Below are 11,655 nucleotides of genomic sequence, written 5' to 3' on the forward strand. Positions count from 1 at the left end.
ACGAGGAGCACATTGTGTCTATCGATCAACCAAGACGGAACACCCCTATGTTTTTTTCACTAAAAGAGCTGCCCTGAGTAGCTAGACCTACTCTGTTGTCCAGGTATAATTGGCCCGAGTCCTGTAGGGTTTCGTATTATGGCAGCAACTTTGGTTGGGTCCTTTCTTAATACCCGGTCAAGTGGTCACGGGGCCGTTGGGTCGTCTCAAGCCCGGACCTTCTATTGCTAGCCCTGTTTACTGCTCATGTGCTATGTCTTATACTGTGCTAATCACTCGTTATTGTTTCTACAAAGGAAGCTAACATGCTTCTTGCTACGTCAACAGTGCCCTTTAGCCACCCTTCTATAATCTATTTATGTATTCTAGTATTTCTCCTAAAAACCAGACACCCATCTAAAGCCCCATATTCTTCCTTACCCCTCCCCCTTTTCCTCTTTTTCTGTGACTGCTGCTTCTTTCAGGGCTCCTCAGCACGACTTGGGATTCTCGATATTCTTAGCTTTGTGTCTCGGTTTGTGAGCAAAGTCTAAGAATTAAAATCAATTTCTCATGGAACTCACGTTCACTCTAGGCTGAGTCTGTCTTAGGGTCGAGTCCAAACCCAAGTCTGAGTCTAATACTGACTGTGTTCAAGGGTTTTAATATACGAAAGCTCCAGCTTTGTCGTATTTGTCTAGGTGCTGGGTCGGGTTGTGTTGTGCGGTGTTGGTGCTGTACCGTGTGAAATGTTTCGTGTACCTGGCTTTGCTCAGCCATCCTCTGTGCTCAAGTGTGTCTCTGCAAATCCCAAATGCCCGTGTCTTTTGGCCCTGTCTCTGTAGTGCAATGTCTCTTCTAGCCCTTTCTGGTGGTAACAGTTAACGAAGTAGCTGAAAAGAGCCACCAAATTATGAAACTACACAGCCCAGACTAAGATAAGGTGAGGTAATTCAAGGTCTCTAGAGTTTACTTGAAGACATGCAAATCACTTAGTACTAATGCATATGTATACAGGCGGTATGAGTTTATGACTATGGCTTTAATTTGTAATAGCTTGGGTTAGATACCAATAAGAAACTAAAATACTAGAAAACTAGAGAGCAACAAGAAAGCAGGCCATAGCTGGATGACGAGCCAAGAGGGGGAAAAAAAAAAGAGAAAACAGGTCCGACCTATGTTAGAAAGGGAGGGGAAGAAGACACGTTCATAGTGATGCATGCCTTGGTCATCGAGGCCACAACGCAGCCTACAGTTTCGAAGCCGGAGAGGCGGGGCCAACCGTAGTAATCTCGTTATATAGTAGACTATCACTAATGTTAGCACAAGCCAGAGAGAGGGGGCAAGGAAAATTGAGAAATAGGAGACATACCTTGTCAGGAAATCAGCGTAGTCCTCGCCTGTGACCTGATTAGCGAAGTACTGGGCTGCTAGCTGGAACTTGTTGCCCGCCGGAGCCTTAGCTGCAAGCTCCTCTGTAGTTTCCTTCAGCAGCTTTAGGGCATAAGCCTTGTCAACCGTCCTGCCCTCAGCAGTCTTAATGCCGTGGCGAACCCATTGCCAAAGCTGAGATCGCGAGACCTCGGCAGTAGCCGCATCTTCCATGAGATAGTTAATGGGCACGCAGCCAACGCCGCGAACCCAAGCCTCCATGTAGCCCAAACCAATAACAAGGTTCTTGCGGATGCCACTCTCAGTGACCTGTCCGGGGACGTTCATGTTGAGTAGATCGTTTTTGGTAATCTTGACATCTTCACGACGCACAAAGAGCTGGTTGGCTGTGGGCATATGGGTGTTGAAGACGTCGGAGGCAATGCCAGCAAGGGCAGGGTGGGCAACCCAGGTTCTGGAAATGTTAGACAGGATCGATCGATATTTCATATCATGAGGAAAAACAGAAAAGAAAAACTCACCCATCGTGTCCAGCACGCGCTTCACGGAGCTTATCTGCTCTCACTCCATCCATAGCCTTGTCATTGGCCTCTTTGTCATCCTTGATGGGGATCTGGGCAGCCATTCCACCCATAGCGTGCACACCTCTCTTGTGGCAGGTCTGGATCAGCAGCTTGACGTAAGCATCCATGAATGGTGACGTCATAGTTACGCTAGCACGGTCTGGCAATACAAAGTTGGGGTTCTGGCGGAACTTCTTGATGACACTGAAGATATAGTCCCAACGGCCGCAGTTGAGACCAGAGCTATGGTCGCGAAGCTCGTAGATTATTTCCTCCATCTCAAATGCCGCCAGAATGGTCTCAATCAGGACTGTACCCCGGATAGTGCCCCGAGGCATACCGATAGTGTCCTGGGCTAGGTTGAAGACGTCATTCCACAGCCTAGCCTCGAGGTGAGACTCCATCTTGGGCAAGTAGAAGTACGGCCCGAAGCCCTGTTTTACGGTCTGGTGAGCATTGTGGAAGAAGTATAGGCCAAAGTCAAACAAAGACCCTGACACAGGCTCGCCATCGATTGTCACGTGCTTCTCCTCTAGATGCCAGCCTCTGGGGCGCACAATTAGGGTTGGCAGGGTTCGGTCAGTGCGCAGCTTGTATTCCTTGGGGCCAAGTTTGAAGTCAATTTGGCGGCGATTGGCATCATAGAGATTGACTTGGCCATTGACCATGCTCTCCCAGGTTGGGGCACTAGAGTCTGTATAAAGGAGAAACGCAGGTTAAATTATCGCGGGAAAAGCTAGAAAAGAGGACTGGGACAAAGGAAACCCACCTTCAAAATCAGCCATGTACGTCCACACATCCGAGTTGAGCGCATTCACCACCATCTTGCGGTCTGTCGGACCTGTGATCTCCACTCGGCGGTCAACTAGACCTGGGGCAGGCTTTGCACCCTTCCATGAAGGGTCTTCTCTGACTGCCTTGGTTTCGGGGAGGAAGTCCGGCAGCACACCACGGTCAATCTCGGCCTGGCGTATTTTGCGACGCTCCAAAAGGTTCTTGCGAGTATCATTGAAAGTGCGGTGAAGCAGAGCTACAAAAGCAAGAGCCTGGGGCGTTAGAATTTTGCGTTGTTGCTCCTGGATTGGGGCGAGGACATTGACGCCCTGTAGAAGGAAATCCGTAGAGGCCATCGCGCTCAATGTGAGTATATATTTTTGCGTGTGAATGCGTGTGTATATGTATTCTTATAGATATTGTTTCTAGCGTATATAAATGAAGCCGGAGTGAGGGTTTCGAAGGATGCCGCTTTATCGTGACACACAAGGCTGAGAAAAATTGTAAAATAAGTTGCGAAGTAGGAAAACAAAAGGAAGGAGAAAGAGCAGCTTGACAACAGGCAGCTACGATAATATAAATAGGCCTGTGGTCGGATCTGACCTTCCTTCCCCCATACAAGCAAACAAGCAACCTAAAGGCAAGAGAGACATTTCTTAGCTGGGGAGTTACCCGAAATCCTATCACCAGCCAATCCAGCTCCCTCTTTTCTTGCCTTCCCTGTCCTGCTTACTGCACAATCAGAAGCTGGCTCTTGCTTGTTTCGGCAAGCTCTTTCCCATTAGATCGGACCGTGGTCACCCCTCCCTTCCACCCGATAACAGCGCTTTCCTTCTTCTCCCTGCCTTTTTTCCTTTCCTTCTTCTGCTTCTCCCCTCCTCCTTCCTTCCGTTGGTGCTTTGTTGTAAAGTGGGACAGCTTTCTGTTTTAGACAGAGGCCCTCTTTTTTTTTTTCCCCGAGCAGTTACTACAAGGTCGTTATCATAGTATCGGAGGAATTGCTAAGGAACAAAGGCAGTTTCCACACCTGATAGTATCGAGTAAAAGCATCGTGAGCCCACCTCTGATAAAGGAAAAACTGCGAATTTCGGCGGGCTATTATTTCCCTTAGATTTGTCTGCTCCTTATTAATTACTATTTTTCTTTTTTTTTGTATGTACTCGAGATAATGCTCGCCATCTCGGAGTCATCTATCCGTTTACCGAGAAATATCCGGAATCGAATTCCCCCTCTTCCTCCGCCGGCTGACTGATGAAGACCTTCTTACCTTGCTGGAAAAGGACTCCCCCAAGTCCAAGTATACAATTTCCAAATCGAGACCGCCTGCCCTCGGCACTTGACTAGATTCGCGTAAGAAAGCCAATGTAGAGAGGCTTATTCCTAACTAAGATCTACTAAACCTCTTCTTATTCATCATGTGGCTCGCGTAGAGTCCCTCCATTGGTGTAAGATAACACAACCCCGATCAGACGTGAACCCTTACGGTTGGGTTGTCATCCCCACATCCGGTCCTGACTCCGCTTCTCCGTGGCGTCATGATTTTCAAGATTGCATCCCTGTTTTCTACAATCTGTTATGCGATGCAAATGGAAAATAAAAAAAAATAAAGTTGGCTGCGCCGAACATTGTTCTTTTTTGATATTGAACGCCATTAAAATTACCATTTATACCAGCGCGAAACTAGGCCATGGTAATTGCAAAGGCACATGTCATGCCGCTGTAAAAACCTCCTCAGCCCTAATTTGCCTTAATGGGCGCCGAGGTCCTTCCTACCCTATTCCCTGAATGGCAATACTACAACTTTTCTATTTCTACATGTGAAAGTAGCTAATCCCTCTACAATGAGAACCGTCGCTTTGAAGTAGCTTGAAAAATAAAGAAGCTAAGACGTGCCTGGGTCCTCCAAATATCCCCCTGGCCGATGCCCCGATCAGCCGAGGTCTCCGCCCCGCCGTTGTTTCCAGCCAATCACAGACGACAGCACCGTGACCGACTAAAACGACGACCGAGTAACTATGAAACCTCTCACATTATTTGTCCATTCATGTGTTTTACAGTACTCGTGTTTCAGTGTCACTAGTTTTCATAGCCGCGTTTTCCCCCTCCCTCAAGCACTACCTATTTGTTTTCCCTTCTGCCTCTAGTGCTTCATTCCGACTCTTTCCGCGGAAACCAGTGTAATAGCAAAGCCTACCCCTACACATATTCTATGGCTGCTACTTTGGGGCTGTGATTGAGGCTGTCAGCTGACCGCGGTCATCTAGATGCCTTAGTAATGATATCCACGGGAAAATACATTAATACCTATGGTTAATGACGTCATGGAGCTTCAGCTTCTGATTTGCTATGGATAAATGGATATAATCTTCAAGTTTTCAAGAAATAAAGGTGAAAGGCAGAAGGAGGGAAAGAGACACCAGGAAAAGCATCATTGCAAAGATGATAATACAAGACGACAGCCAAGTATAGCTAATAAAGACGAAAGAGGCCAGAGTTCTTTCAAGCAAGACATCTCGACAAAATCAATTTGAGAGGAGGCACTGCCCCATAGACTGACATATGAAAAGAAAAAAGGGGGCACTCTCTTATAAGAGGAAAGGGGGGGGGGGTTGACCATAAAATATAAACGAAAGGTTCTAGCAGCGATGCTCCAGCGCGAAAGTTGGAAATGAAAAACGAAACGGGGTTCAGTCTGAAGGAGTGTAAGGCCATAAGAAAAGCAGTGGCAGGCAGGCTGAAAGAGGAAACGAAAGTTCAACAGACAATATGAGCAAAATAAAAACTGTTCTCAAATAAACGCAGAAAAGGGAGGGGGAATAACAACAGAATAAACAGCCACTCAAAGTTTCGGTGTTGTGGTGTTCGCTGAAAAGCGAGCTAGAAGTCTAAAACGACGTCCAAAGGGCACTCCTAGAATGCTCCTATCCTCATGCATTGAGAGTCTTGATCATCATGCGCGACTTCTGGCGATCAGTCACCAGCTTGTTACGGCGTGAAAACACTTCCTTTGTCGTCTTGACAACTGTGTGAAAGCTACTAGCCGCACCGCGCTCCTGTGTAAAGCGCACAATGGAGAGTGGCCGGTTGGAGCCATGCTCAATGACGGTCATGATCTCGGCTGCAAGAGCAACTTCTTTTATGCCCAGTGCTGTTCATAGTTAGCTTCATGTTTTATAGTTACTTACTATGTCACAGGTAAAAATAACTTACAGTTCTTGCCACTAACACGAGCAAACACGATGTTACGGTCCTTATCGACGGCCACATCTCGCATGCCGAATGACTTCCACTCTCTAAAAAGATCAGCAAGATCGTTACGTGCCTCCTTGCGCGACATATCGAAGCACAGATATTCCATAGCCGGCTTGATACGGAACATACGCGCGATCCAGTTTTCATGGACCGGATCCTGTGGCTTTGGGGTGGGAGCGCGGGTGATGGACGAAATTGAGGCGGTCGTCGCTAGTATGAGTGTTAGTACAAGGTCTCGAATCGCATCCCCGCATGTTTTAAACTTACTATCGGCATCCTGCTTGCCATCCTTACTAGTCTTCCAGAAGAGCAGACCAAAACGCTTTTTCTTCTTGTTTTGAAGACCGTTGATGGAAGAACTGTCCGAACCATGGTCGGGCCTCTGATGAGCATAGAGTCGATCGCCAGCTTCGACCATTTCGTTTGTATGGGAATAGCTAGACAATCGTTGGAACCAGCTTGGCTTTCTCTTGGAAACGCTCTCATCATGGTAGCCAAGCTTAGGCATAACTGTGCTAGCTCGACGGCCATAATCGCTTATCATAGAGGTCCCTGATTCCCTCTTGCGATCTTTCATGACCCTGTCCATAAAACCAGCTCCAGTGAGAGGTCTCTTGGGGGAGTTGACGACACGAATACTATTTTCTGTGTTTTCCAGAATTCGCAATGCCTTTTCTTCGCCACCTTTCCCACGACGTTGAGTAGTCCGAGTGGGGCCAGAAGAGGCCCTGATCTTGTCGGCACTACTCTTGCCAAGATAATCAGCATCAGTATCAAAAATCTCAATATTAGTATTGCTACGAATAAGCTGGGCAGGAGCCGTCACCATACGACGGTCATCCTTGGACGGCGTGCTAGCCGCAAGCAATTTGAGTCTCTCGGGGAGAGGAGGCAGAGGGCGATCCTTCCAGGTACCTTGCTCAGTTGTGGAGTCTTGGACAAGAGTCTGATCAGTGCTCTGAAAGCTTTCAGGCGTTTTAGGTTCATTTGTGTCAGTGGGCGAGCTGAGACCCAGGGAACCAGTAATAGAGGGCTCAGCTACAACAGAAGTATTGAAGGCAGTGTCCAAATCTCGGGCTATGCGGCTGCTGAATTTACGCACTTCTTCATCAATGAGGGCACTGTCCTGGGTTTGAGAAACCTGCATAGTACCGGGACGGGGCACCTTGACCGACGGCCTTCTCCTAACGTCACGGCTACCATGTGCGCCACGGGCGCCATGCATGTATCTTTGCGAGTGGCCGCGCCCAGTAGAACTAACATGAATACTTCCATTTCGCGAAGCGGCAGAAGACTTTCGTCGAATATGCGTGAAGTTAACCGCCGGTCTTTTATGAACAGGCACCGGCCGAGCATACATGACGCCTTTGCCACTGTGCATAGAGCCCATCGAAGGAGTCTTGGGGCCTATCCTCGTCCCACGCGCAGTGCGAATTGAAGCCATGGTGCCTCCAGTGCGGCGAATACGTTGAGTAGTGCTAGAAAAGCTTTGATCCCGTTGGCCATGGGCGCTGGGACGACGGTGAATAGTCACTTTTGTACGGCTAGGCTCGTTTCCAGAAGCCAGAGAACTGTCGGCAGCGCTGTACTTGTTGACGTTGTATGGATCATAGCTTGCTACAGTTTCAACTTCAGTTTCAGCTACCTGTGAGATGACAGTGAAGCGGGAAACACTCCGCCCTGAAGTGAACTCGCATGTTGATATCTTGCGTTTCCAGGCAGAGGGGGTGAAATGATGATAATCGCTTCGAGAATGGGCAATCTCGGGCTTGAAATCTTCTAGTTGGCGCTCGCGATAGTTTTGAAGCAGCCAGTAGAATGCCTGTTGGGTATTGGGGCTATTGACCGCTGGTTAGCATTATGTATTTTTCTCGATGTAGAATGACTTACCTTTTCTGAACTAGGTTGTTTACAATGTCCTCTTCAGAGAACATATGCCAGAGCGTGCGAAGTTGATGAACGATCTGGCCGTCAATTTCCTCTCTCCTGAGGGGCTGAGGCTCAAACTTAAGACTGACATCGGGGGGCTGACCAGTAACGGGGTTGAGATTATCAAACGCCTGGTACTTCATGATCAATGGATGCCGCCACATGTCATACATGGTGATTCTACGGTCGGGATTGACCTCCAGCATACGGCGGATTAAATCCTTGGCTTCAATGCTGAGAAACTCAGGCATCTCGTATTCGCCACGCTTGACTTTCGCGTGGACATGGCTAACCTCTTCTTCGTCAAAAGGAAGTCTAGCTGTCAACATAGCGAACAGAATGACACCCATGCTCCAGATGTCTGCTCTATTTCCCAGGTAGTGATGAGCCTTGAGAAGCTCAGGCGCAGCATAGTGAGGGCTGCCGCAAGCTGTGTGGAGCTTGTGGGTTTCGGTTTGGTGCAGGGCGGCCATGCCAAAATCGGCAATCTTGACCTGGCCGTCATGTGTGACCAGGATATTCTCGGGCTTCAGATCCCGGTGGCAGATTTTAAAGTAATGGCAATATGTCATAGCACTCATGATTTGTCGAAAAAGAGAAATCGCGGCTTCCTCGGCCAGTCTGCCGTTACGGGTGATTAGAGTAAAGAGGTCCCCGTCATCGACAAGCTCAAGAATCAGATAACTATGTTGTTGTGAGGTTAATATTCTTGTACGCATCCATTACAATGGGCCAAATTAACTTACATGTATTCTCCATTCTCCCAGATGTCGTAAAGCTTCATGATATTCGGATGCTGGACGAGCTTCAAAATGGCAACCTCGCGTTCGACGGCAACCGGAACTCTCATCTGATTCTTAAGTTTTTGCTGCATGCGGGCGTCAATTCGGTCCAAAGCGGCCAAGCTACCTGCTTGGATCAATGTGCTGGAGTGCTTAGACACGATTTTGCATGCAGCCGGCTGGCCGGTGACTCTGTGACGGCAAAACTTGACCTCTGCCGAAGCCCCTCTACCAAGAGTATGAGCCAGTTTCCAGGGTCCGATGTTTATCTTGTATCCGCGCTCGCACCTTGCTGAGAGGTCAATAGACGGCTGCCGGTAAACGTTGCCATTATCACTTTGTTGGGCATATGCATTGTGCAACGCTTTATGCCGCAGGGAATGAGTGGCAGCTCTCTCGCTGCGCATGACTTCGTCCTGCTGCATGGCAGTCACTGGTCCATCACCCATTATAGCAACCAGCTCGGGGGCTCTGTACTTTTTCCCATTTCCTCGGATACCCGCGGGCAGACTCGAGTAGCGGCGGCCCTGGTTAGCGCGAGTAGGCGCATCAGACAACGGTTGGCGTGGTTCACCCATGATGAGGTTTGTTGGACTGTCCAATGAGTGCTCAGAGACGTGAGCGAGAGCCGAGAACAGTAGAACTGCGCAGCAATTTACGGTTTTCAAGAGAGGCAGCGGTACTCGGTGTGTGGATTTCTTTCAAGGCAGCTCGGCTTGTCGTAATATACAGGTAATGACAGTGGAAGAGAAGATCAGCCGGAGGCCAGCGATTTGTTCGAGGCTTGTGGAACGGTACAGGGCCACAGAGATAACTGCCGTGCCTTTCAGAGAGTTAGAGCAACGGAAAATGCTGAGATGGAAAAAAAAAATAATAGAAACAAGAGTAAGGACGTAGAGCAGAGAGCAAAAGAACCACAACAGCAAGAAGCCTTGCACAGTTTACTACAAAAGTAAACAAGTATGAATAGTGCAGTGTGTACTTCAACAAACCTGAAGTTGGAGAGAGGTGAGGTAATCAGAGACTCTGACAAGAGCAAAAGACAAGGCAAAGGTTAAAAGGAAAAGAGAAAAGAAAATAAACGAGATGATGGTAACAGTAAACAAAACAAAGAATAGCCAAGAATGTTAGCTCTGTCAGTCATAGAAACACAGAAGGTCACAGAAACTGGCCCAGAAGGAAAGACGAAGCGGATTCCGCAAACCAGGCCAGCAAATTGCGTGAATGTTTGAAACGAGCTATAAACCGGTGTTTTCTTGTTGCCCTCCTGCGATGGATTTTGGGCGTCGGCATGGAGATTGAAAGGCCCTCCATTTAGGACTTCTCTTCAGCTTTTGGGTATGTAGGTGGATTGCTTGCTCTGTTTCGAACTGTGGCCAGACAAAACGGAGGGCAACGAGGCAGTACAGTTCGCGGTACAATGGCCAGCACAATAGCCGATCAACAGCGGGGCGCTCTCCCAAAGGAGATGATGGAAAAGAATCTTTGAGTCGGGTCGCCTAGGCCACAGTCAACAACAGCAACGGGGTAGAATTCCAGTGGCCAGCAATGCAAAACGGATCGCATATGTACTGGCTGGTATCTTTTAGCAGAGCAGACATACAAAGAGTTACCTCCAGGCGTCAGTGGCCAATGTTGAACTCGTCGCCAGGGAGAGGAGGAATGCGGGTGAATCTGATGCAAGTTTGCACATACACCCCAAAGTCGCGATCTTGGCCTCACACACAAACACTGAAATCCCAGCCTTTCCACAGGAAAACAGTTAGGCAGCAATTCGGCCTGGCCATGGCAGCTAATCTCAAGCTGTGAGCAGTTTGTTTGCACTGGATTCCAAGCAGCTTTGTTCAGCCTCTCCGCTCTTTCCAGTTTATGATGTTTACCCGTGGTTTTTGCTGCTGGCAGTTTCCCTTTTTTAGGCCGTCGGACCAGACGTAGCTTCCCTAACTGCTAGAAAGCATTGTCTGTTTTTTGCGATCCTCGCCTGTCTAGGGTTGTAGTATCTCTGCTCTATGTGGTCAATGTCAATGACTTCGCAGCTAAAGAGCTTCTCACCGGGCCGCCTTACACGCTAAGACACAGATACAGATACACACCATAAACATGCTACCAAAACGGGAAAATAAACAGTTCCAAAGCTGCAGCTCCACATCCATTGCATCACTATGTCCCTCGCCACTTGGTCTTCTACCAGCTGCTCAAGTCTCACCGTCCTTCTTCCGTCAGCCACTCTTCTTCATGCTACACTTTCATAATATTTATTTGTCTTCAAGTGCAAAAACTGCATCCAAATATATGCAGTTGGAAGTCCCACATAGCCCGAGCTTTGTTGGTTTCACGTGGACTTAGATGACCGCGTGGAATTACTATCAATACCATCCACCCATCTTTCTAAGCCAGGGATAAACATTGTTTCTTCGCCGATCCACGAGAGTAGCCTTGTTCTTCTTGTTTCCCCGTCTATTCCCTGGGCTCCCGCGCGACTCACTGGCATGTTGGGCCTGGCATGCACGCCATCCTACTGTGTCGCTCCTCCTGTATGAACCACTATATCAAGCGTATTCATTCTTGACCCAAAACAACTATCCATCAAGTATCGGTTTTGAGAAATCCTCGCTTGATTTCAGAATGACACACCTCCAAACCAGTAACGTCAATAGCAAGCCAAATCTTCTTTCCCCATGTCTTGAAGGAATGGCGCACAGCAGCCTCTCGGCATTCCCATCTACTTTTCTAGGGTTACTGGTACATGGGTTAGTGCTTATTGTGGCGTCGTAAATTGGTAATGTGGCACTCCTGATTGTCAATCAACGCGCTGATAGACCTGATAAGGCTCAGTCGCGTAAACCCTATTGGCAACCCTAAATAATATCTTGAGCTTCAAGTTTCCATGCTCCCAACTCATATTGATATTAGGCTTCGGTGCTTGCATTCTCTACTCGTCCACTCTATCTTCACTATTGACGCACCCAAACACAGCCGAAAGT

General features: G+C 48.2%; 2 protein-coding genes across 2 annotated transcripts; both read right to left on the reverse strand.

Annotated features, from left to right (window-relative positions):
- Positions 1 to 1,228: 1,228 nt before the first annotated feature.
- On the reverse strand, positions 1,229 to 3,064 carry HOO65_070226 (Malate synthase glyoxysomal; the record flags this gene model as incomplete). The annotated part of the gene is made up of 4 exons (XM_071004978.1): positions 1,229 to 1,286; positions 1,352 to 1,825; positions 1,893 to 2,628; positions 2,704 to 3,064. 4 exons carry the CDS (start codon positions 3,062 to 3,064, stop codon positions 1,229 to 1,231), a joined length of 1,629 nt encoding a protein of 542 aa, XP_070856944.1.
- A 2,571-nt stretch (positions 3,065 to 5,635) lies between these two features.
- Positions 5,636 to 9,249, reverse strand: HOO65_070227 (Serine/threonine-protein kinase HSL1; the record flags this gene model as incomplete). Its single annotated transcript, XM_071004831.1, has 5 exons — positions 5,636 to 5,856; positions 5,919 to 6,170; positions 6,228 to 7,798; positions 7,851 to 8,573; positions 8,636 to 9,249. 5 exons carry the CDS (start codon positions 9,247 to 9,249, stop codon positions 5,636 to 5,638), a joined length of 3,381 nt encoding a protein of 1,126 aa, XP_070856945.1.
- Between the last annotated feature and the right edge of the window lie 2,406 nt (positions 9,250 to 11,655).

Source organism: Ceratocystis lukuohia (assembly GCF_044167205.1).
Source record: "Ceratocystis lukuohia strain C4212 chromosome Unknown Supercontig7_pilon, whole genome shotgun sequence".
Lineage (NCBI taxonomy): Eukaryota > Fungi > Ascomycota > Sordariomycetes > Microascales > Ceratocystidaceae > Ceratocystis > Ceratocystis lukuohia.